This window comes from Puntigrus tetrazona, chromosome 20 (genome assembly GCF_018831695.1).
Source record: "Puntigrus tetrazona isolate hp1 chromosome 20, ASM1883169v1, whole genome shotgun sequence".
Taxonomy (NCBI): Eukaryota; Metazoa; Chordata; class Actinopteri; order Cypriniformes; family Cyprinidae; genus Puntigrus; species Puntigrus tetrazona.
This window is the reverse complement of record NC_056718.1, coordinates 2,856,528-2,883,795: the sequence shown is the minus strand read 5'-3', so window position 1 is coordinate 2,883,795 and position 27,268 is coordinate 2,856,528. Positions and strand designations below refer to the sequence as shown.

At 40.7% G+C, this 27,268-nt stretch overlaps 1 protein-coding gene across 1 annotated transcript in view; it reads right to left on the bottom strand.

Moving 5' to 3' along the window:
* The window catches only part of traf3ip2a (TRAF3 interacting protein 2a), a 33,427-nt gene extending 14,628 nt beyond the window's left edge, over positions 1-18,799 (bottom strand). The window contains exons 1-4 of the mRNA XM_043219483.1: positions 18,748-18,799; positions 9,120-9,277; positions 8,956-9,044; positions 8,797-8,865 (exon numbers count right to left, since the gene is read on the bottom strand). Of these exons, the coding sequence (XP_043075418.1) occupies positions 8,797-8,865; positions 8,956-9,044; positions 9,120-9,210 (249 nt within the window). The 5' untranslated portion in view covers positions 9,211-9,277; positions 18,748-18,799. The remainder of the gene's footprint in view (positions 1-8,796; positions 8,866-8,955; positions 9,045-9,119; positions 9,278-18,747) is intronic.
* Between the last annotated feature and the right edge of the window lie 8,469 nt (positions 18,800-27,268).

Sequence of the window (27,268 nt, the reverse complement as noted above, 5' to 3'; positions counted from 1 at the left end):
AAATATAAATAGTGCAACATTAAACAGACAGACATTAAACATACAGACAAGGCACTTGTTGGAAAATTAAATTAAGTTAAAGAAGTGAGGTAGTGCGTTGAGGTGCAAAAAGTGTAGACCCTGAGATTATGAGTTTATGTGGGGCGGGATCACAGTCTGAGGTCTGAGGCCTGAGGCAGGGGCCAGAGGTAGAGGTGAGTGAAGGCAGAACAGGTAGGGAGTTGAGTCTCCTGACCGCCTGGTGGATGAAACTGTCCCTGAGCCTGCTGGTTCTGGCTCGGAGACTCTGCAGATCCTCTTCCCCGGCGGCAGGCAGGTTGAAGAGGCAGTGGGATGGGTGGGTGGGGTCTCCTGCTATCCTGGTGGCTTTTCGTGTGAGGCGAACGTTGAAAATGTCCAAGAGAGGGGGAGAGAGACACCAATGATTTTCTCAGCAGCTCTCACGATGCGCTGCAGTGTTCACGGCAGGACACGGTGCAGGCTCCGTGCCACACCGTGATGCAGCTGGACAGGATGCTCTCGATGGTGCCTCTGTAGAAGTTCTGCATGATGGGGGTGGGGCTTTTGCTCTTTTCAGTTTCACGGAGAAAGTACAGGCGCTGATGGGCTTTTTGGCCAGTGATGCGGTGTTGTGACTCCATGATAGGTCTTCAGATATGTGCACACCCAGGAACTTGGTGCTGTTCACCCTCCACTACAGCACCGTCGATGATCAGCGGAGCATGCTGGGTGTGCGCTCTCCTGGAAGTCCACAACAATCTCCTTTGTCTTCTCCACATTCAGGTGGAGATTGTTATCTTGCACCACATGGCCAGCCTGCTCACTTCACTCCTGTAGGGTGTCTCATTGTTGTTGTTGATAAGACCCACCACAGTCGTGTGTCATCCGCAAACTTGATGAAGAGGTTAGAGCTGGATGATGGAGTACAGTCATGGGTCAGCAGAGTGAAAGAAGGGGCTCCAGCACACATCCTTGGGGCCCCTGTGTTCATGATGATGGAGCTGGAGGAGTTGCTGCCAGCCCGAACTGCCTGAGGTCTCCCTGTCAGGAAGTCCAGCAGCCAGTTGCACAGGGGAGAGTTGAGCCCCAGCTGGCCCAGTTTATGGATGAGTTGCTGCGGGATTATGGTGTTGAATGCTGAACTGAAGTCGATGAACAGCATTCTGACATGTGAGTCTTTGGTTTCCAGGTGGGTGAGTGCTGGAGTGGAGGGCAGTGGAGACGGCATCTTCTGTTGATCGGTTAGACCGATATGCAAACTGGTAGGGGTCCAGGGCAGGGGAGGACAGACTTGATGTGGTGCATGACTAGCCGCTCAAAGCACTTCATGAGGATGGGAGTGAGTGCGACCGGGCGGAAGTCATTTTAACAGGAGGAGATGACTTTTTTGGTGCCGGGATGATTGTGGTGGATTTAAGGCACGTGGGGACAACAGCCTGGCTCAGTGAGATGTTGAAGATGTCCGTGAGGACATCTGTGAAGCTCAACAGCACAGTCTCTCAGAACACGACCAGGGGATGTTATCCGGGCCTGGGGCTTTGCGAGCATTTGTCCCTCTGAGACAGCGCCTCACACTATCAGGGGACAGTATCAACACCTGGTCACCAAGAGAAGGTGGTAGCTTCTGTGCTGGAGTGTTGTTGTCTGCCTCAAGCGGGCGAAGAAGTTGTTCAGATGGTTCAGCAGAGAGGTGGAGCTATCACAGGTCCGTGGAGAGGGCTTGTAGTCTGTGATGGTTTGGATTCCTCGCCACAGGTTCCTGCTGTCTCTGCTGTCACTGAAACAGTCTGCAATCCTCCTGGAGTACTGTCTCTTGGCCAGTCTGATGCCCGAGACAAGTTGGCCCTGGCAGTCCTTAGGCCCACCTCGTCCCCAGCTCTGAAGGCAGTGTTCCTGGCCCTCAGGAGCCTTTTGACATCTCCTGTTAGCCAAGGTTTCTGATTGGCCCGTATGGTGATGGTTCTGGTGACAGTGACATCATCCATGCACTTCCTCATGTAGGGCGTGGCGGTCTCCGTGTACTCCTGGAGGTCAGTGATGTTGTTGTAGGTGGCTGCTTGCTTGAGAGACACTCCAGTCTGTGGTGGAGAAGCAGTCCTGGAGTGCCTCTGTAGATCCACAGGCCACACACGTACCTGCTTTGTAGCTGGTTTGGCCACTTTAATCAGTGGCCTGTATGCTGGCATTAGCATAACAGTGGTGTGGTCTGAGGCTCCAAGGTGGGGAGGAGAGGGCTTTGTAGGCTCCTCTACGAGCAGTGTAAACATTGTCTAAAGTGTTGAGTACCTCTTGTGGGAAAGTTGATGTGACCATGGAGTTGTGGAAGCACGCTCTTGGGGTTTGCGTGGTTGAAATCCCCAGCCAGGATGAGAAAGGCATCAGGGTGGGCTGTGTTCTGCTCGCTGATGAGCTGATAGAGTTCGTTCAGTGCCTCACTCCTGTTGTTGCTGGAGCCAGGAGGGATGTAGACTGCCACCAACAATATGGCACTAAATTCCCTCGGCAGAGTAGAATGGCCGGCACTTGATGATCATAAGCTCCACCAATGGAGAGCAGTGTTTACAGACCACAACCGCATTACGGCACCAGGCATCACTGATGTAAACACAGAGTCCCCGCCGCGAGTCTTCCCCCTCGACGCCAGGCGCTCTGTCTGCCGGTAGCACGTTAGCGGGCTAGCTGAATGCACAGTCCGGGAACGCTGTCATTGAGCCATGTCTCCACAAACACAAAGACACAACACTCACTCGCGCGTCTTGGAAGCTGTGCGGAGTAGCGAATGTAGTCCAGTTTATTGTCCAGTGACGTCGTTGGCCAGTATGATGGTAGGGATAGCGGCCGGTGAGGGCTAGCCGTTAGCCTAGCCCGGATGCCTCCAACGCTTCCCCTCTTCTGCTTCCTCATGTTCCGCCTGTGCGCGCCACTGCGGCTTGGTTGCAGGCGTGGGGGTCGATGATCGAATGGGTCTCGGGGCTGACCACTGACATGCAGCTCTTCCATGATCGCTGGATCAATGTCCGCGCTTATATCCGCATTTATCGTTTTACCGATGGCGAGCAGGAATTCACGGGAGTAGCAGCGCCTTGTGATCAATGGAGCGCAACAAAGACGGACAAATGCACAAAGGTGCACAACAAAAAAGACACCGCGCCGATTTGCAGGAGAGAAAGGATCCTAGTCCCCACCCCAATTCTTTGAGTCTCAATGTGCACAATGTGAATGTTTTTTCTTACACTGTTGTATGATATACATCTAGGATAAGTAGCGTGGGCTTCAAGTCAGTAGGCGTCAACACGATGGCTTCCTGAAGTGTAAATGAGAAGTCAAAATGTCAGTTCAAATTTATGTTTCCCACCCTCCAACAGTGTAAGTGAGGACGCCCTACAAAATAAAATGACTCTCAAATGTACTGGATTAACAATTGATGTATTCTTTTCTTTCATTTGCTAAGGAAACTGGATTTTTGTTTTGTAAGCTGAGGTTCAATAGAATAAAGAATCTAAAGAAGTAAAACAAAGAAATAAAAATAATACTGATACTTTCTTTCACGCTTGATAAACGTTCAAAATTTCAAACACTTCTGGGTATCACCTCAAATACAGGAATGACAAAATTATTTTCAATATCAGAGCACACCAATTAATTTCAAACAGCAGTGAATCTCAAATGAAACATGAATCTTATATATGACTCCTTAAATTGAAGCCTTTTGTTAATGTGTTTGTTATGCTCTCATTTGTATTTTTATTTGTATTGGTTTTTCAGTCTTGTTTTTCTTGTGGGGCGGGCGGGCACAATGCAGGGTGTGTGTTGTGTCATGTGACCTAATCACGGACTGATTGAGCACACATGCCTGTTTTGTTTAATAAAAAGACATGCCAGTCAGAGTGGCTGGAGTGTAACATGGAAAAGAGTATCACGTGTACCATGTGTTGTTTGTTTGCTCTGCTAACAGGTTGTGGGCCCAGGTAATGTGACAAAGTTTATGTAGTTGCGCCGGGTGAAAGTTGCAACGTATATTGCGTGTACCCAAGTTTGGAACAAGTTCCATTGAAAACATGAGTAGCAGAGCAAGGGAAGGAGCATCTCTTCCATGCCACGCTGAGATGCAGGTGCATGAGGAGGAGAGACCTAATGGTGGAGGCGGGTGCAACCTCACATATGATCACAGACACTGCAAAGTTTTGGAGTTTTGAAAGCAGTTTTCGGGCCAGTACACACTGTGTGGAATTGGCTGATGGCACTAGGTGTATTTTCTCTGTGAGAAAGCAGCCACCTCTAATGAAGCAACAGTGATCTTCAAGAGGGAAGAACATTCTTCTACATAGAGATGGTACCAAATGTCCCATACATGTACACGACAAACTGTATTATTTGCACACAATGGACAATAAATGTGTTGACAAATGTAACAATGTAACAAATCCTATGATTTGCATGAGATCTGGCATGAGATCTTAGAGCATTGCAATTATGAAGATGTAATTAAAGGTGTTGTTAAAGGTATGGAAATTAAGAGAAGTGAAAGGAAATCAGTCCCATGCTGTGAAGTTTGCACACAGGGAAGTTTATCCAGACTAGGAACAGGGGCCAGATGCAAGGGGAAAAGCAGCTCTAGAAATGGTGCACACAGATTTGGCAGGGCCTACAGACCTAGTGTCCAGAGATGGTCATAGGTATACATTATCTTTCACAGATGATTATTCCAGTGCCGTGTTTGTATATGTTTTTAAAAATAAGAATGACACAGTGATTGTCTTGCTGACATGGCTTCATATGGTAAGGTTAAGTGCATCAGATCTGACAACTGAACAGAGTTTACAGGTAAAGAGTATTACTAAGTAGGAGCTGTATTTGGCATGAGACATCTGCCCCATACTCTCCACACCAGAATGGCACTGCTGAACAAAACTGGAGAACCTTATTCAACATGGCTAGATGGATGTTAATAGAGAGTGGGCTACCAAAAACATTGTGGACCTATGCAATCCAGACAGCTGCTGTAGTGAGAAACAGATGTTTCAATAAATGCACAAAACAGACCGCTTCATCTTAAAATGTAGAAAGTTTGGGTTAACATGTTATGCTTACAAGCATGACAAGGGAAAGTTGGACTCAAGCTGTATGTTCATTGGATATGATAAGAATAGTCCAGCATACATGATCTACTATCCTAGTAGCAAGAAAATAAAGAAACAAAGACTAGTGGAGTTTGTATCCAAAATGAGTACTGAGATGGATATATGATGATGATGATGATGATAATAATGATTCCAGGGTCAGCAATAATCCTAAAGTATCTGTCATAAAAATCCCTAATGTTGAGCTGCAGAGTATTGAAGGGCAAGTCACAGTAAAAGAGCCAGTAGTGTGTAGTAGCCAGATGCAAAAGGAGGAAGATTAACCTGAACAGAAAAGAAATCCTACCAGGGAAAGGAAGAGACCAGGTTATTTAAATGACTATGTTTGTGGTTTTTAAAACGATGTAACTAACACTGATTATTGTTACAGATTATTATGCAGTGTACCACAAACATACAAAGAAGCTGCAACATCAGTAAATGCAAATGAGTGGGTTAAGGTCATGGATGATGAGGTACAGTCATTAAAGCTAAATTAAACCTTTACCCTGACCAATTTACCTGAAGGTAAAGAAGTAGTGGGGGGTAAATGGGTCTACACAGTTAAGAGGGAGAGTGATAGAACAGACATATACAAGGCACGATATGTTGCCAAAAGGGTACAGTCAGGTGAAGGATGTGAACTATGATGAGACTTTTTCTCCAACCGCACATATAAGTAGTATCAGAGTGGTAATTCAGAGAGGGCAGTACAGGAAAATTTTATTCTTCATCAAATGGATGTGAAAACTGAATATAATTATTTATGCACCAATAGTGTGAAATTTATATAAAACAACCAGAGGTAAAAGGAAGGTATTGAGGTAAAATCGAAAACCAGTGAAAAACTAGTGTATAAACTGGAAAAATCACTGTATGGACTGAAGCAGTCAGGGAGGAACTGGAACATAATATTACATGAGTATTTATGTGAAATCAAGTTTGTTCATAACCCAGTTGATCAGTGTGTTTGCACAAAGATTACAGAAACTGAGAAAGTGCTTATAATCATATGGGCTGATGACCTGATTATTGCAGCCAATGATGTAATTGTGTAATGATGTGAAAAAGATGCTCATGTTAAAATTTAGAATGAAGGATTTAAGAAAACTGAAATATTTTCTTGGCATTGATTTTGAACAAGTTGTTGACTACGTTAAGATGTCACAATACAAGTATGTCAAGAAAATACTTATGGGATTTGATATGAAGGATTGTAAGTCTAGGGCTACCCCCTGTGAACAAAAATTTTACTACACTGATGATGCTGAGGTAATGAATGATGTCAGAAAATACATACAGGCTGTAGGTAGCTTAATCGACCTACCTGGCAACATGTACGAGGCCAAATCTAAGTTTTGTAGTAAACTGTCACAATATTTTGCTAAGCCAAATGTAGAGCAATGGAATACTGTAAAGCATGTTTTAAGATATTTGGCAGGCACCCAGAACAAGGAGTTATGTTATAGAAGAGGTGTCAGCGAGCAGCTGATACATGCATACATTGATGCAAATTGGGCAGCTGATGTAACGGACAGGCGAAGTACTACAGGTTACTGCATTAGTCCAAGCAAGAATGGTACTATCCACTTGTGAGGCAGAGTGCTTGTGAGTGCTAGCCATGACTGTACAAGAATGCCTAAACCTTGAACAATTGCTACAAAACATTGATGGTCTGGAGTATAAGTCTAAAATCTATGAGGACAATCAGAGTGCTATTGCCTTAGCAAAAAAATCCTGTATATAGACAGATGTAAACATATGGACATTTCTTGAGGTTTGTAATAAATGAAGGAAGGATTAGTCTGTAGTACTGTCCAACTGACAATATGGTTGCAGATGTACTGACAAAACCAGCAACAAAACTAAAATTAATGAAATTTAATGTGTTTCTGTTTGGTGTATGAACCTTCTTGTTTTGCGATGTGAGAGCAAGTGGGGGTGTTAATGTGTATGTTATGCTCTCATTTGTATTTTTATTTGTATTGGTTTTTCAGGCTTGTTTTTCTTATGGGACTGGCAGGCACACTGTAGGGTGTGTGTTCCCTCTGCTAACATGCAGACATGCAGCTAAAAAAAAAAAAAAAACACAAAACCTTTTCTGGAACAAAATGGCACAGCTCAGCCACAACCCTGTGATTCGGTCACAGGAGAAAAGTGGTTCTCAAAAGAATGGACGATGGACAATCTTGACAAAAATGCAAAAATACTCGAAAGAGCAGAGAGAAAATGAAACTCTGTGTAACCCTCACTTCCAGTTCATGTTCACATTCTCGCGTGCTAACAAGTGCACTTGAATGACGTACAGCAAGAAATGAATGTCTCTAAAGCATAGCTCACAAAAATGACTTGGGAACGCAGAAAAACTCTCCCAAGATGCACGCAGTTTGAATGACTCCAGCAACTATGTCTCACATGCTCTCCGCCAGGCCCTCACTCCGAACTCCACTTGACGATGCAGTCAGCCAAACTTTTGCAGCAGAGACTCACACAATTTCTGGCCCTCCCAGTCTCACACGACAGCATTAGTGCTCACTTAACTGACTAAACATAAATTAAAGTTTTACAATTGTTACTATACAGCTCCACAAAAACATGTTTCCTTACACACCAGTCATGGCGTGTCTCTCTTTCAGACCACTTTTTTTCTCCATGAACATATTGAAAACGGGCCAACCCGTCAAAATAAAAATCCCTTAAAAATATTTCTGTTACAACAAGCAATTTATGCTACATTTAGAAAAAAACTGAGGTAACTGTTAAACCTAAATAACCCAGGTGTAATAACCTAGATCACTGTCTAACAAAATATCTTCCTTTGTGTTTAGCAGAACAAAGAAATTTATACAGGTTTGGAACTACTTGAGGAGAGTAAATGATGACAAATTGAAATTTTTAGGTGAACTATTCCTTTAAGATCAACAGCAAACTATGAAAAATAACTCACAATATGGCTTTAGATGTGGCGCTCAAGTTTGGCTTGAAAATGATACATTTTTGTCAAATGTCCTGAAATGCGAGCAAAGTCTTGGATCAGTTTATTGCAGGACAGAGATGCACTGATGTAAAACCACTTTGACAGAGTGAAAGAAAGAATTACAATGCTATACTGAATCACTCACACTGTTTTCAAATGACTGATTTAATTCTAGATTCTGTGTATTTATTAACTTATAACCTACTAGATGCTATATGGAATTGTCTATGTTTGCAGGAATAAACTTGAAGGCTGCCGGATTCGTACAACATTTTGGACATAGTGCCGTTAGTCGAACATACCCAGAGTTTGCCATACCCAACACTAGTTTTATCAGATGCATTTTTCCATATAAGGAATTTCCTTGCACTTGTGCTCAAGAAAAATTATTACTTAAATAGCAATACTAAGGTCTCTGACTCCACTCAGCTTTGCGTTGGTCAGTCATCTACCTCTCTTCACCTCATTCTTTCATTTCTCTGGTTATGCCTCATCCCTCTAATCCTCTTGTTCCATATGAATCCTCTCAGTGGTAGAGTTTTGACTCATGTTGTCATGTTGACTGACTAAGATGGCCAATTATAGTATCCAAAATTCACAGTATTTAAACTTACTGAACTGAATGCTTGTAATATTTACATATTGCACTAATCATCTTACGTTTTTGCACTGTTAAAGCTATAATACATAGATTCTTACATTTTTTAAAAAACTGTCCATCCATTTGTTGATGTCCATTTGTCTAACTCTGTCTTCAAATATATCAATCTGCAAAAAGAGAGAGAGAGATATTGTAACAATCAAATGTTTTACAATTTACATTGACAATGTAAATAAACAAAAAGGACATATTCTTACAGCTGGTCTGAATCCCTGATTGAGCAAAAAATTCACAAAGGGCATCAATTCTGCTGCAGTGTCCACTGAATATGTTATGAAAACGTCTCCTGAAAATCATGAAAATTGTGTAAGTTGTCAAAGATCACAGTGACTTGAAAATCTGTTTTTGAAGCATCACTCACTGCAGTCATCAGGAAGACTTATGTTGCGTCTCAGTGTTTGAGGGTGGCCAATAGCAGCTGGTTGGGAAGGCTGGACACACACTTCTGACATGAGCTCTCTAACAGGGGCTGTGCTCTGATGGGATGTAACTTGAGGTGGCCTCACACCTGCCACTTGCCTATAGATGAGCAATTGAGCATGTGTCATAACAACTGCACTTAAGCATGCCAACACTATCCAATAATACATACAATCAATAAAAAATGTGGTAGCACCTGTTACATATTTTCCTGGTACACAAAAAACTCCCCAGAGTAAAATTAATTCTAGTTAGAGAGGGACCAAATGTTCTCTGAATAGAGTTAACGCTAAATCATAGTTAAAGTTAATGGGCTAATTAAGTTAATAATTACATGATGATTGAGCATTAATAATGAACATCCGCTAAAGTAAAATCCACTCTATTCAGAGTGTATTTGAGTCTCACTGAAGGAGCACAGGAGATACTTGACCCTTAAGAAACTAATTAATGCTGCCATGTAAAAAATCTGAGAAAATTAAACTAATTGCTAATTACAACATTCAAATGAAAATTTAAAGCATGTAGGGGCTACAAATAGTTACAAGAAATTGTGAATATAAATAATTGGGAATCATGTAAAAAAACATTCAATTTAAATAAAACAGTGCATAGTTCATTTACCTATTATATATTTATGTATTTTGTTTCATTATAAAAGTGTTTCGTCATGTGTCTTTTTAATTATATGATAATCACTTGCTGTCTTGCAGCTGTCGTAGTTTCAGGTATGGAGTATATTTGCCCTTTTGGGGAACACAAGAATATGCAGTAATCTAATGTGCTAATTTGTTTGAAGAACCAAAGCCAAAGAGCAGTTATTAGGATTAGACGACCTGGCATCTTTCAAATCATCTTAGATGTAAATAAGCAAGTTGTACGAAGAACAGACCCCAGATTGAGTTTATGGTATGTCTACAGAAGCTCTAACAAAGTTTTATATGTCAAGAAGTTTTATTGGTCAAGAAAAAAAAATGGCGCCATATTTGTGGTTAGTGTTTACTTTAGTTGTGCTCTTGACCATTTTAAAAAACTTTAACTAGTATGCTTCTAAGCAATTGGAATATTGTTTCACAGCAAACATTTCTGCAATGTTGATTCAAAAGCTTGTGGTAGCAGGTGAGCTTATTTTTTCCTGCTTATAATCCATTTGAAGGAACATCATGAAATCGTGTTTTTGTGTGCATTTTTTTGGCTGCTTCTTGATGCCTGTGTATCTACATTGCACAGAAGCACAATTTACATAATATGATAACAATCCAGTGTGGTTCAGGAAAAAGAGCACTTGGCGAGAATATAACTTTAACAGTTTAACGAAGACAGAGTGCCGAAGAGCCAGGGCGACACCAAGTAGCAGGAGGACCAAGGCAGCGCGATGACAGTGGTGACCGATGCAGAGAGCGGGGAACCAGAATCACGCAGTGGAGGAGCTGGCGGAGCTGGTGGACTGATGGGACATGGTGAAGAGGAGGCGCTAGGAGCCAAGGAGGAGCCAACGGGTCTACAAGCCGAGGTGAAGTCCAGGACTTGATGACGCAGGTGAACTCCACCCATGATGATGGTGACTGGCAGACCTGTGGCAAACCCCATCACTAAATTGTGTGCTGATGGTGAACATAGGGGCGGTTAGGAGACATCGCGGAGGTTGGATAGGGTGGCAGGGTGGGAAAACTTTATGGCTTGATGGGACCAGCGGGGATACAGGGGATGTGCCATGTCTATTGCCAGATCACAGTCATCCAGGTCCTCCTGTAGATCCAGCAGCCCCAGATGGATTATAAGCTCACCTCAGCCTTTGTGCAGTAGGCAGAGCTCCCTCCGGCGCTTTCACTATAGTCGGCTTTCTCCACCGTGGCGTGCTGTCTTGCCGGCTCATGCACCTGGTCTGACGACGTTGGCTCGGGTTGCATGCCGATCCACGGCTCTGCTGCTCCTGCTGGCAATGGCTTGGTGGTCACTGCTAACTCCGATCCTCTGTCATTGGTGGGCTCTGGTTGAGGCTCCACGTCATGGTGAAGTGGTGGGCTCTGGATCCTAAGTGGGGCAGGACCCACTCAATGTATGCAGCAATGCGCTCTCAAGGATCATTCCCGGACAGCTTAGCGAGGTGTTAAGTCCACAAGTCACAAGAAGCTGTCTAGGTAGCGCGAGTCACTGGCGAGGGCTACGAATTCCTCTGTGTAGTCCACGAGAGAACGATCCCCTGCTCCAGCAGGAGGATGAGAAATTGAGGTCATTCATCGCCAGGCAGGCAGACAGAGTAGACCAATACATATTAAAGATGAGAACTGGACGATTTAACCTAAGGCAGACAGGAATTTATATACACAAAATAAATGACTAAATTAACAAGACACACCTGAACACAATAAGACAATTACCAGAAAGTAGGATACACAGAGCACATGGGACAAGAAAAAGAGTCCAAACTATGTGACACAGAGAGTCAAGGGTCAACAGCCCAACTGAAGCAATCACTGATCTCCATGATGATGACCAATAAAACATCAACATATGATTCTTTGTAACTCTTAGTAAGAGCTTCTGTAGACATTTGACAGAAATAAAGTCAATCTGGTTAGTAATGATTGAAGCTGGTGATGCTTAAGCTCCATCTGCTGAGATTTAATGCCTTATTTTTCAGTTGATTTCATCTTTGGCTGAAGTCAGCTTTTTTCTTCAGTGATGTTGATTGTTAACAGTATGTGTTCATCAATAATGTTCAATTATCATTTATTTAGTGACTTAATTAGATCATTAACTTTAACTGTGCTCCACAGATCATTTAACGTTTAGAGAGGGGCCAAATGTTCTTGCACTTCAGGTATGTACCTTTTTTACCACTAATTTTTTTATGATTGTTTATTTATTAGAACAAAGCCAGCATACATAGCTTCTTAACAACTATATACAATCCAGGGTTGCTTAAAAGAAAATACTTACATAAAAACATAAAATAAAACAAATTGTCTCTGGGGTGACAATTGCTGTTTATACACACCTGAGATATTACCTTTTTTATCTTTCAATATATTATAGTCTATCTGGTTATTATATCTGAAAGTTTCTCAAAACCATGCTTTGATGGTTTTGTGTTTAGCTCTGTTAATTATTGCTGTAGAATGCTCCAGCAGCGCAATCTTTTTTAATTTTATAACCACATTTTGTTAGGCGGGAATGTGGGTTCATGCCAAATTTTAAATATTGTGAAATATCCTACGTTAGTAAACTTAAATTAAGATCACAATCATCATTCAGTAAACAAATATTGGCATATTTAGGGATAAACCTATCACAAAGTTCAGAGATTGTATGTAAAGCCTTATGCCAAAATCTACTAATAAGTGGACAGTCAAAAAAAACATGCATATATAGCCCCACAGTATTTGAATTACACAATGTACAAAAGGGAGTGGGAAAGTGCTTCATTTTGTGCAACACGCGTTGGAGTAGCAAAAGTCACCACAATACTTTCCACATCCAGACCCAGTTCAGCTTGTAGGCTGCCAGTTCCTTTTCCTATATTGTAGTGATGGCAAGTGAATGGGAGCCATAATTAAGCCGTTTGCTATAGATGTATGAAACTGGTCCATGTGCCTGAGAAAAATTCACCCAGTCCCTCAGTGGATGAATGTCCAGATTTTCATTCCATGGTACTCCATAAGTGCGCATTGCACTTCTCAACCTCAGGTACAGAAAATAAGAATGTCCAGGAAGATTGTAACATTGTTTCAAATCCTGAAATGATTTTTAAGCCTTGGTTATCAAAAATATCTCCCAGAACAAACACCGCTTGATCCAACCATGGCTTAAAGATGAAGGGTTTCTGAATTGGGGACTCTTTTGTGAATTTGTTAGCACATCCAGTGAATTTGCAGACATCATATAAAATTTTAAGTTAGTCAACCACAATTCTATTATCAAATCTAAACCAGCAACATGTATGTTAGACCCTATTCCATCTAAACTATTAAAAGATTTGCTTACAGAAGTCATAGATCCTAGAATACTAGATACTAGAAAGGTAGTATCCTCACACCTATATTCATTCTTAGAGAAAAATTGTATCTGCGTAGAATTTCCAATCAGGATTTAGACCCTTAACATATAAACTGAGACTGCTCTCATTAGAGTTATTAATGACCTGCTTCTATCATCTGATCGTTGTTTCTTGTTGTTAGTGCCATTAGATCTAGCATTAGATCAGCGCAGCTGCTCAATACTATTGATCACTACATTCTCTTGAAGAGACTAGAAAACTATGTTGGCGCTTTTATTAAAAATTATAAATTTATTAAAAGCGCCTTAGCATGTTTCAAATCATATGGTTACGCCATGCAATCTCAGAATTTACCTCTAACCAAGTCTTAATAGAACTTAATCGCATGCCCAAAAATATAACTGAATGTTAGGGAATGCCAAAACTTTTCTGTAAAGTTTTAATTTTAAATCTTGGGCGTTTATTATTCCAAATAAATTTTGTTATAATATAATTTACTTCTTTAAAAAAAGTTTTATAAGGAGAAAGAGGAATCATAGAAAACAAAAATAAAAGCGTAGGAAGAATATTTATTTTGATGATTGCAATCCTACCTTACCTGCAAAGAAAGCAATAGTGCGCCCCATCTCTCTAGGTCATGTCTAATATTATTGAAGAAAGAACTATACTTTTGTTTGACCACAGCCTGGAGTGAAGGAAGGATCTGAATTCCTAAGTATCTAAATGAGTTACTGACTAGAATTAACAAGGACACCGATGAAGTATTGCATCGTTCTGATAGTGGCATTAGTACTGATTTCTCCCAAATAATTTTATACCCACTCACTTTACTAAAAGCACGGAATTTAAGATATTGAGCAATAGAAGTAGAAATGTTAGACAAATATAGTAAAATATCATCAGCAAAAGAAATATAATGTTAAAGTTGTCTATAATGACAGAGGAAATTATATGATCCAAACAGATTGCCTGGCTCTAATGAGAGGGCAAACAGCAGTCGTGACAGTGGGCAGCCCTGTCTTGTGCCTCTGCCCAGCAGAAATGCACTTGAGTAGCTCATCCCTGATGACACCTGTGCAGCTGAATTTGTAAAAAGAGTTTGTACCATATGTATAAAATGTAAGCCAAAACCAAAACACTTCAAATAGATGTCCATTCGACCCAATCAAAGGCTTCTCTGCGTCTAGTAGAGAGAATAGCACTTTGATAAATCTGTCAGATTGGTCTTGTCTATAATATTCAAAAGATGTCGGACATTATCGGTAGCACTGCGACCCTTAAGAAATCCTGTCTGATCATATGAAATTAAAGATCCCACAATTTGATCTAAATGACGGGCTAGAACTTTTGCATAAACCTTAGTGTTTGTACAGATTAATGAAATTGGTCTATAGCTGGAGCAACTGAAAGGATCTTTCCCTTTTTTCAGAATCAGGGAGATAAGAGCAGTATTCTGATCTCTCTAAAAACAAAGTGCGTAAAAGTCTTGTAAAAGTCTATTGTCTGGAAGTGTAGTCCCTACAATTTTTATTTTTCATCCTCCAGATATACCCACCACCAGGCAGTAATCACCAAAATCAAAGAGGAGCTTGGTAAGAGAAGGGAAAAAATCTGCATCAAATTTATTAGGGGCATAAACTGAAACAAAAACTATTTTAAAATTATTCCATGATCCCAAAGTATATGTTAACCACCCATTTTCATCCACTTCTGATTTTTTCTATTATGAATTTTTTTATTTTCTATTTTCTTACATTGCTTACAGTGAGCTACATTGGCTCTCTTATGATGTAAATAATCCAGGCATTTTGTTCTTTTTAGCAGAGTTCAGACTGTTGACATTCCACGATATCACATTGATGTCATTCACTGCGACAGATTAATCCATTATTTATCATAAATATAGAGGACCACGAATCAGCAATGTAATCAGAAAAAGCAAACCTTGGTAATAACAACATAATATTTAAACAAAACATAGAACAAATTAACAAACTGTCAATAGCAGCCCGCAGAGAGAGAAAGCACACTCTCTTACCTGCCTGAAAAATAAAATTATTTGAGGTCATGCACTCGAACTGTGCGGCAAAACCCAGGAATCAGTGTCCCGCTTTTTCAAATGTCCATGTCAGTAATAGAATCTGAAATCCCTGCTTGAAATATGGAAGCACCGTATCTATAAGGCTGAGTTTAACCATTAGTGGTTCCTGCATTTGGGGAAGACTCCATCGGACTGCCGGCATCCAGCAATGAGACAAACCTCTCCAGGTCTGCGGGGGTCATAAAAAGAATAGTCTCCCTGACGTTTATCACTTTAACCACTGCCGGGTATAACAGAAACGACTCGATTACCAACTGTTGAAGGCGCTTCCTTTTTTCAGACATAGCTTTTCTTTTTCAAGACATGCCCTTGCTGAAATCCGGGAAGAACTGCAACTTCACTCGCCCGTTGCTCAGGGACGCAGAATTTCTAGCTTCTTTCAGAATCAGTTGCCTGTTGTTGTAAGCTTGAAAATCAAAGTGCATGCTTTCTTCCTGAAGGAATCTTGGTTCACATACAGGCGATGTGCACGTTCAATCTCAATCACCTTCCCTTGCAAAGATAGCAACCACTTAGGAATCTGAGTCTGTAGGAACTTAAATGCATTACCACCTTCCGCTCCTTCAGGTAGGCCCACCAACCTTAAATTGTTTTGTCTGGACTTGTCTTCGTAAAGCCATAGCTTCTCCTACATCTCTTCCAAACGAGACACACTAGCAATCAAATATTTTTTGATGTCGCGCACCGTAGTTTGCATATAGTCAAATCTGTCCCCGAATCCTCTGACATCTTTTTTCAGGGAGCCAAAACACAAAGAAATAATTGAAATTTCCTCACGAACGATCGCAGACATACTTAATTTTATAGTGCTCAGTTGGTTTTTTAGCATCTCGGCAATGGCGTCATGAAGTCATCTTTAGGCCATTTTTTGGAAGGAGAGTGTAGTGTAGTGTAATTCTCGTTTAGATGCCATCTCTGTCGAACTTAAATCTCAGACTAGACTTAGTATGTATATTTTAACAAAGAAAAGGACATCTGAAGCGGAGCACCTAACCGCCTAAGCAGCCATCACCGTCCATTGAGCATGAGCATCTCCTTTTTACCACAAATTTGTCTGTAGGTACAAGATATTTACAATGTATGTACTGTGACGGGAGGAGCCAACAACAGACACAGTGGGCGTGGCGTCAGGCCTCGGAGAGGCTTTTTATTAACAAAATCAAAATAATACAAAATAAAGTGTCCAGGGGAAAGTGTCCAAATAAAAGGGGGATCTGGTGTCCTCGTCGTGCTCCGGGGAAAGTGCAGGTTGAGGCCGTGTTCCAGGGGGGAAGGGTCCAGGTAAGGGGCAGAGTCCGGCGGTCACACGCGCTCCCCTTCTGCTGGTCCGGGGCGCGAGGGGCGGCGGCTTCTTCCGCGGCATCTCCGTCGCGTCTTTGCTCCCGGCGGCAGAGTGGGATGAGCCCGTCTCGGGCCCGAGCGGCGGGGTGAGGTCCATCGCGCACCCTTCCTGGACCCACGAGGACACCAGCGTGCATGCACGGGGGAAGAGACCGGTCTCCCGAGGAGAGGCGCGTTCGGTACTTAACGGCGACGGTAACGAGGCTAACTCACTTCAGGTGTGCCTCGTCACACGCCGCCAGACCTGAACAATACCCGCCCCTCCTCTCGAACACACCCACTCCCGTCGGGAGCCTGGTGAAGGGCGGCCAGTAAAGGACGGGGTGATGGTGACAATAAAGAGGAGGGGCAGCCGACTCGTCACATTCCCCCCCAAGCGTCAACCCGTCAGGCGGTCGCCACCACGCAGGAGTGCTACCTTCCTCAACCAGGCTCCAGCGGTCAGAGTGGGCGGGGCAGGGATTCCTCTCCGGGCAACTCCCCTCTCGCACCGGGACAGAGAAACCGGGAATTAGTCGAAATGCTCAACCAGCCACCGGGTAAATGACAGTAAGCGCAAGCGTCACTTACCCTTCCTGGTGGCTGGGAGCGAGTCTCCGTTGTTCCTCCGTCCCGGCATGGGTACCAGCGAGAGGGGATGACGTCATCAGATGTCGCCCAACTGTGCCGTCTAAGCTCCGCCTTGCCGCATTCTCCACCACTGTGACGGGAGGAGCCAACGACAGACACAGTGGGCGTGGCGTCAGGCCTCGGAGAGGCTTTTTATTAACAAAATAATAATATACAAAATAAAGTGTCCAGGGAAAGTGTCCAAATAAAAGGGGGATCTGGTGTCCTCGTCGTGCTCGGGAAAGTGCAGGTTGAGGCCGTGTTCCAGGGGAAGGGTCCAGGTAAGGGGCGGAGTCCGGCGGTCACACGCGCTCCCCTTCTTCTGGTCCGGGGCGAGGGGCGCGGCTTCTTCGCGGCATCTCCGTCGCGTCTTTGCTCCGGCGGCAGAGTGGGATGAGCCCGTCTCGGACGGCGGGGTGAGGTCCAACCCTTCCTGGACCCACGAGGACACCAGCGTGCATGCACGGGGAAGAGACCGGTCTCCCGAGGACAGGTGCGTTCGGTACTTAACTGCGCGGTAACGGAGGCTAACTCACTTCAGGTGTGCCTCGTCACACGCCGCCAGACCTGAACAATACCCGCCCCTCCTCTCGAACACACACACTTCCTCCGGGAGCCTGGTGAAGGGCGGCGAACAAAGGACGGGGTGATGGTGACAATAAAGAGGAGGGGCAGCCGACTCGTCACAGTACCATGTAAATAATGTACTGTGTGTTTAGTGCTCTGGAGGCCCACTTTCACTTTGAACTGTTTCTTCAGGTCAGCACCCTGTCAGACTATTTTTTTAAAGCAATTAAAACTGTACAACTACATATAACATATCTCAGAATTGTACATCTGTAAATAGCATATCAGTACATTCTTAAACCTTTTTTATTCAAAAATCCCAAATTAAAATTTTTACTGCCTTTTTAAAGATGTTTATGTTTCTGTTGTCTCTGTTTTTTTATTGGGATGGATGTTTCAAAAGATCCTAGTATCTCAAGCTATAGCAAAATAAAAGCAGCCCTACTGGTGTCATGTCTTTGGACTCTCTGTGTTATTGTTTTTGTCTTGTGTCATGTGCTCTGTTTGCCCTACCTTCCGTTCCTATTAATTGTGTCATTGTATCTTCACCTGTTTCTTGTTAATTTAGTCAATTTCCTTGTGTATTTAAGTCCTGTGTATTTGTATTCAGTTTGTCCAATCATCGAGGTCCATACCTGGTTTATGGTCTGCCTGGTTTATGTTCTGCCTTCCTGTATATATTTATTTTGCCCATTTAGAGGATTAAATATGTTTAAGTTTATTTTACTTGTCGTGTGCTCCTTTGCGCTAAACCACACCTGTGACAACTGGATCTTGAAAAACTATTTCTATGAATGCAAGTCCTATGAATGATAGGGCGTGCATTCATAGAAATTGTATCAAGATTTCTGCTTTTACATTTGTTGTTTAAAAGTGGAATTTTAAGATTGATAGCTGGCAAATTATGTATTGCAAAAAAAAAGGTTTAAAAAAAAAAAACTTGCATAATACCTTGCATGCTTAGGTAGGAAAGGATGCAGGAGATAGTTGGCCTGTGGATCATTTGCAGTGGCTTATTCCAGTGATATAAAACCTCTGGCAGGTACTCATCTGGAAGAAAAAGAAAAGAAACACAGTCAGTGACCAAGTGACTAAAGACCACTAAAACTTAAACTAAAACTAAAGACAACACTAGTCACCAAAATAGTAAACATTTTATTTTTTATTTATTTTTTTATTCCATTTACACCTGATGGTTCTCAGTAACAACTCAACAAATAAAATCAAACTTGCAAAAGTGTTTTTCCCTAAACCATGATTAGGAGCACAAGTTCTGTTGAACTCTGTTGGTAACGACAGAATTTTTGAGAAGTTGTCCTTACTTAAACATGTTCTGAGGGCAGAAATGAAATTGAAGCAATAATTTTTCTTGGTTGAATCTGTACAACAGGGGCAGGGGCAGGAAACTTGAATGTGTGAATGAAATACTTCTGACAGATACATTTCATTTGCCACAAGAGAGGCATTTATTCAAAGGTGAGTGTATTTTCATGAAAAATATGTTTAATAAGAAAGGAAGTTGTTGGAACTACTATTCTTGTTTCGTACTTTTATTGACATTATTGTCTTATATATCAAAGTGGTTTTGAAGAACTTCTGTGTGTGTGTGTGTGTAAAGAGTTTGGCAACACGCTCACAAAGGACAGGACGCTGTCCAGAGCCGACACCTTGCTGAATTCTCCCCCAAGCAGATTCCATCTAAATTATATCTAATTAGGATCAAGCACCCACAAGAAAGGAATGTGCCCTATTGTGACCTTTTTATGGGGTTGCTCTTTCTTTATGTATAAATAAAGATGTGTGAGGGGCTGCGTTTCAGAAGCAAACTGAAGAGAGCTGGAAACAGTTTACTTCCCCTTGCAACTGCAGTGATGTCACTTGCCAGTTACACATTCGAACAAATTCTCGTGTCTGTTATGGAGTTGTCTTGGGCAGGTAAAGAACCTTAAAGTGGCATCCAGACCCAACAGAAGTAGTGAACAAAGATGCACAGAACAAACAATCATGGACTAAATATCATATAGCATGCATTTTTATTCGAGTGCTTCATCACACCAAAGCTGTTTGTGAGAGTAAAACATGTTTTTTTTCAGTGCACGCTGTCTGAAACTGATATGAGAACTTGAACACAAAAAGAACTTGTTCAAATCTCAGTGACATTTAATCAGTCTGTTAGCATTAGCCTGCTCTCAGGGCAGAATTGCTCAGTATTAATAATATAATTGCCTAATAGTAATACCAATAACAAAAATAATTAGTAATGCTCTGTAGCCATTTTTTTAGCAGTTACCCTTGTAATTTTCTTCTCTTTGCAGAATAACAAAAATTTGTGTCAGAAATCCCAGTCAATTACCAATCACCTATTGGGTTTATTTCCATAATGCCAGGCTGTGGACTTCACTGTCCCTCAAATGTCTATTCTAATCTGCTGTCAATCACTGTTGTTATAGCTGAGGCCTAGTATGCAAGTTCGGTCCACAAAAGAAATTGGTCCAGGAAATATGAAAATTAAGATTTCAATACCTAAAAATTATCAGTGATTATCAGTGTAAATACAATCTGAAATCTTCTTTTTTTATGCATTTAAATTCTAGAAAAACATATCCCAGTGTTAATATATGTGCAATCACATTTATTTGTTTATTTTAACTCCCCCACTCTGTGAGAGGAGTCTTATTCAGACAGTATTTTTTTTCTAATGTGTGAACATATTATGACGAGCGCCCAGAGAAACCATCAGCATCGCCCTGGAAACAGACGAGGAGCACCTGGACACACCCATCACCAGCTGATCGGTCACAGCTTCTACTCATTTCCCTCTAGCTATAAAAGGAGCAACGCACACCTGGAGGGTGTGCCTGATGAGTCGATGCCCAATGAGGACTCAGCACTTGCCACTAGGACGTGACTGGCAAGCTGTATCGTTCACCAGGAACCACCCCTTGGAGCACCAAAGGTAGACATCAAGGTAAATGGTAAACCCATCCTGGATTGGAGCAGCGCAGTCACCCTCGTTCAGGAAAATATCCTGGCTTTATTGAGTGGTTGTTCTGTATGCTTGATAAACAAACTTCAGCTGGTCAAAAAACGCAGCAGCCAGAGTCCTTATTAAAACTAGGAAGCATGACCATATTAGCCCGGTTCTGTCATTGGATAGATGTTAAAACCTTGTTAATTATTTATAAAACCCTGAATGGTTAAGCTCCTCAATACTTGAGCTAGCTCTTATCACATTATAGTCCTGCATGTCCACTGCATTCTCAAAACTCTGGCCATTTGATAATAATACCTAGAATATCAAAATCAACTGCAGCGCAGACACGCTGTCATTATAAATCTAGATTAAAAGACACATCTCATTAACCTAGCTTAGACATACCACTCTAGTACACTTCTTTTATTCAAATCTGTTAAAGGATTTTTATGCTGCGTTAATTAGTCTTGGAACACTCCCCCATAACACACAATGCACTCATTACATCGTAAGGAGAATGGCATCTATGCTAATATTAGTCTTGAAAAAAATTGAAAAAAAAAAAGTATTAATCTTGTCATTATACATCACTAGCACCTGTTTAATACTGTTCAGTGCTTTCATACAGTATGTGTTGTGAAAAGTGCTATATAAATAAAAGTGATTGATTAAAGTAAAGGCCTCCTATGCAGAAAAAGAAGCAGTCGTGATGAAAGAAAGAGCCCAAATAGAAGAGCATCAACAAAAACACTTTAGCTAAAACAACACGAAGGAAAGCAGAGGTTGAGGCTGAACTGTATGTTAAAACTGCAGAAAGAAGCTGTAGCAGCATCTGCAGAAGCAGACATTTATGAGGCTGCAGCTAACAAAGAGGATGGATTATGTGTTATGTGATGCAGAGCTATATCGCAGAGCTCACTTAGTTTACTTGCTCCAGGTAATGCAGAGACAGTGCCTTTGACGGGAAAACAAAGTTCAACATAGTCATCAGTGTTCTGTAAAGACTGAGCCATTTGATGAAGATAATAAAGTAATGCATCAAAGCTATCCAGTATAAACAAAGCATAAAATCAGACCCGGCTTCTCAAGTACCTGTTCGATGTTCTGCTTCAACACAGCTACATGCCAGTGAATTCACTACATATTTGCTGTGAAAAGAAATAGTGAGTTCTAGCTTGTTTCGTTTTGGTGACTGCCCTGAAAATGACTCTGTTTGGAAAGCATCTTTTAAAGCTGTAACCAGTGAACTCAAGTTAACTAGTAGGGAAGAGATCAACATTCTCGTCAGATGACTTGGTCCTGATTGTTCTAGTCATGGCAAACAAATCAAAGCAGTTTACAACAGTAATCCTACTTTATGAGTTGGAGCAATGTGCCATCACCTGGAGAACTGCTATGGATGTCCAGGTTTTAACATGCAGGCAACATTAAAAAACTAGATGCTTTTCTTCACTTCACAAACAGATACTCATCATCTAAGAGACCTTGGAGATTTGCTGCTTGAGCTGCAGTAAGTAAAGGAGAGTGGTCGATTGTCTGGACTTGTTTACCTCGACACAGTGAAAGGAGTAAACCCCATTGCAGAAAAACGCCCATTCAGACATCAAAATTTATAGACAAGCAAGAACTAGAAATTATCCTAGTTTTGTATTCTGGGTGTTTAAAAAAAAGCACAAAAGCTGATGGAACTTCTGTCTTTGTCAAGAAAACTACCCAATCATACCAGGATAGAAACTGTAGAACCAGACAAGGTCTACATTATGCATAGTAAGCAGCATCCACTTCACAAGTGTGGTACGTTTAGAAGCAGTCTATTTGTTTTAGATATTTGTGCTTCCACTAAGCATGTGGCAGGAGACAGTAAAGCATTGATTAAGTGCAGAGGTTGTGGTTGTCAAGAACAGAGCAAATCACAGAAAACACAGGTGAGGACACTGCTGAGATCACAAACAAGTGCAATGAAATTTCTAGTGAGCCCAAATCATGTTCAAAGTCTCATGACAGTTTATATCTCTAATCAGTGTGAAAAGCCCAGTCTGATAGCTAATATTCTAACTAAGCTATGCAATCATTTTTTGTATATATGTGCGTCATTAACGCACTTTGTTTCTTTAACTCCTTGAATCTTAGTGAATGTTTATAAATGTGTATGTTTTGTTATTTACAAAATTTTGTAATTTCTACCTTTTGTGATTACATTTTACAAGACAATCAAGTAAAAGGAAAAGTATGCATCAAATGCACAAAAAGAAGAATGGTGCTTTATTTCTGTTAACTAGCTGTCAGTGCTTTTGTTCAGAACACAGTGGTGAAATTAACTATAACTAATTATGCCTTTTTTCTTTGCTTAAACATTTGGGCGATTGTTATAAAAATAAATCCACTCTGTGACATAGGAGCCACTTAGATGTTTAAAAGGAGCTGCAACTTTAGGAATCTTATATATGCATCTAAAAGCTTGTAAGACTCCAAATAGAAAATAATATTTGAAAGTGCATCATAAGACCCCTTTAACAATGGTTAAGATCAGAAATTCAGATTCCATTCTAACGATAGGATCATGGTAACACAACCAAAATCATTTGACTCAGCATTTCTTGCAAAAAGCTTTTTGAACAGACCAGACAAAAAAAAAAGAGTCAAGGAAGGTTTAAAGGCACACCTAAAGCAAACACTGACCTCCAAATCTGCAACTGCAAACATTCAGTGTGAAAGGGTATTAAAGCTGAGCTGGAAGTCAGTTCTTTTTATGTTTCTGTTTTTTTTTTCTCTTTTCTTTTGGTCTTGTTTCTCTATACTTCTGTGATTCTGCTTGTTATCATCAGGTGTTCAGCAGAGTCTGAGTTCATTCACTTGTTAAAGTAAATTAATGCAGAGAATAGTGGATAAGAGGTAACTTTGAGCTCTGTTATTTCGCATATTACTATAGGCTGTTTTCTTTTAAAATGTCAAATATTACCCAAAATGTATTGTTTTCTACATTATATTACTGTTTTTTATAGAAAATGTTACTGGGTTAAGGGTTAACAGCATAAGACATGTTTTTTTTTTTTTCCCTTACTGTGCCAGTGTGAAAACAGAAACAAATGACAGTGACATGGCATGGCATGTGATTTTGAATAAAAACTATGTTCTTGGTTTGGGGATCGAGGATATTACTTTCAGCTCAGTTTAACATTTTGATAATACTGAAATATTTGAATTTTATGACACACCTAATAACACCAATAACAGGCATACCGTGAAAATCCTGGCTGCTTTGCTGAGGAATATCTGCAGAAATCCTCTCTGAGTGTAAGAGCGAAGAGGGCTAGGCTTTTCCAGACTCTCCTCATCTTCATTCACAGGGTTTTGGATGTGTGAACATAGGACAGGGGAACTGCAGAGATTTTGAAGACTGATGCCTGAGAAATCTTCACTCAGATCCATGTGGGCTCTATAGTCTTTCTGAAGGTGACTTCCAGAACTTTGAGGCAAGTAGAGACTGGGCAAGCCTGTAGCGCTCTCTGTGTGTTGTGACTCACTTATGGAAAGGTTGGTGAGGGGGCTGACCCCTAAGTCTAGGGGTCTAGGGGGAGTAAGCCGATCTAGACAATCCAATCTACTTGCATCAGGAACACACATTTCTGGGATGAATCTACCCCTTTTTCCTGTGTTTTTAAGGGTATGTGATTGACACTGCTGGCAAGCAGGCCAGGCCAGATTGAGAGAAGACAAGGTCATAGACTCATCGGTTTCTACAGGCATACTAAGATGTGGACAGCAGTCTGGGGAAACAAAAAAAGTAAACAAATGTAGAGAGAGGTTTGTGGTTGGAGCATTATGAACATAATCAATAATTATCAATCATTAATAATGAAATTGATTGGAAATGGATTGATTAAACTAAACACCTTTTAGAGGCACTTAAAAGTAGTAATGCAGCTATATAGTGGTTCTCAGCTGGTGGCATCCTTGTCTAAAAATAGGTCACATGTAATTATGTATCCTGAAAATCAGTAATAAAAATGTGGCAATTCAGGTCAATTAAGATGTTAAATGAATCACAATACAGTTGGAGTGAAGTTTCTTAGAAATAAGGTACAAAAGCGGTCACGTGGGTGGTACTTTATTAAAAGGTACACTTTTTTGTACCTATTAGAGTTCAAATATGTACAATTTGAGTACTAATATATACCTTAGATAAGGACCACTTTAGCATGTACCTTTTAAAAGGTACCATCCCAGTGACAACCTTTATTTCTAAGAGTATATGTTTAATGGGAATGTTATTAAATCAAATAACAATCTATAAAGATACAAAACACATTTACACATATAAAAAAATCAAGATATTTCCTGATATAAACTAAAAAGGTTACACTTTTCGATAGTCCATTTTAGACATTCTTCTACACAGTAAGATCCCCAGTGTTAAATTAACGCTGCAGTGTGTGTTAATAGAACACTATAACTATAAGTAGCTTTGTAAATACATGTCAATCACATATTGACTTATTCTTATTAGTTTGCATCTACATGTCTACTAACTCTTACAAGCTCATCAAAAAGCAGCAGTAAGTAAATCCTCCGTCATTACAGTGAGTAAATGGCTTCTCCTTGCATTGTCACCTGCAACCGCTTGCCACATAGTTTATATCTCTCTGTCGGTGACCAGGGATTCACACATGATAAATGCAGGGAAATAGCTACACAACAAACTCCCGCACAAAGTAAAATTAACTCTATTCAGAGAACATTTGGTTCCTCTCTAAATAGGAGTTAAATGAACTTTAAACCAGAGATAAAGTTAATGATCTAATTAAGTGAGAAATAAAATGATGATTGGGAATTAGTAATGAACACTTGCTGTTAACAATCAACATCAATGAAGAAAAAACAAAACAAAACAATACCTACAACTGATTTCAGCCACAGATTAAATAAATCGTTACATTAAGAATTTTATGAAACCATCTTGAGCGTGTTTGGTTACATGAGCATTTCTTTTTTCTGGAAATAGGTTTTGCATAATCAGTTTGTGGAACTACAGCAAAGTAAAGCTCAGCTCTGGCAAGCTATTGTGAATAAATAGAAGTTTATGTAATACATAAATTGCACTTCTGTGTGATGTAGATGTACATCAAGAAGTAGGAATATGAATCTCAACAATGGTGACAATCAGAGTTTTCATGCAGCAGTGCATCATTTAGGTAAAACCATAAGTAAAAACTCCCATCATGCACTGCAGTATGAATAATTATTGTCACACACTGTTAAGATTATATAATTATAATTGTTCATGTCTAAAAGTCAGAGCAGATACAGTCCTTTATATTGAAATGATAGCATTATTTATGTATTTATTTTTGGTACTAATTGAATGTCAGCCAATAAACCACTTCATGATGTTCCTTCAAATGAGTTATAAGCAAAAAAATAAAGCTAATGTGCTACCACAAGCCCTCGAAGTCAACAATGCACTAATGTTTGCTGTGAAACAATATTGCAATTGCCAGAAACAAACAAATGTGAGCTTATTAAAAGTATCAAGAGCCCAATTAAAGTAAACACTGACCACAATTGTAGCAGCTGTTGTTTTTCTATAAAGGCTGTGGCTGAAGTCAAAAGAAATTATCTTAGCGTTTAAGAAAGCACAAACTCATATACTTACATTTACATTTACATTTAGTCATTTAGCAGATGCTTTTGCTCAAAAAGTGATTTACACAAATGAGGTAGGCAATAAGAAGCAATTTATATCAACAAAGGGCAGCAGTGCATAACTGCTCTGAGTGAATGTCTTGGCTTACCTAACGCACAGACACAAGGCTTTTTTTATATAGATAGGATAGGAAAGAGCAGGGAAGAAGAAGAAGAAAGTCACTAAGCGATGTTGGAGTCAAGTGTAAATGAAAAGATGAGTTTTGAGTTGGTTTTTGAAGATTGCTGGTGACTCTGCTGCCCTAGTAGCAGCGGGCAGATCGTTCCACCAGCGAGGAACAGACCAGGTGAAGGTGCATAAGAGTGATTTTGCACCTTTTTGCGATGGGACTGCAAGACTTATCTTATGATCCTCAACAGTGGTGGCAATACTTTTTCATACTGCATGATGGGAGTTTTACTGTGGTGTTACCCAGCATGCACTGCAGCAGAAGAAGCATTTTATTTGATTGTCATCATTGTTGAGATTCATTTTCTGCTTCTTGATGTCTGTGTGTGTCTCAATAATACTGGACTTCAAAGTGTGTATGTGCATTACATAGATTTAAATTTATTCATAAACCCTTAATCTGTTGATTGTAAAACCTATATATACATAAATACATCTATTGCTAATTCATTGATTGCAGTAAAAGCAGAGTGTAATTAGTAGGGGAGTAATATCAGAGTTCAAAAGAGGACAAATTGTTGATGCACGTCTTGCTGTGCGCATCTGTAACCCAGACAGCAAGTCTTTGTGATGTATCAAGAGGTTTCCAGAAGTAATGTGAGCATATCACCAAGAAGGGCGAATCA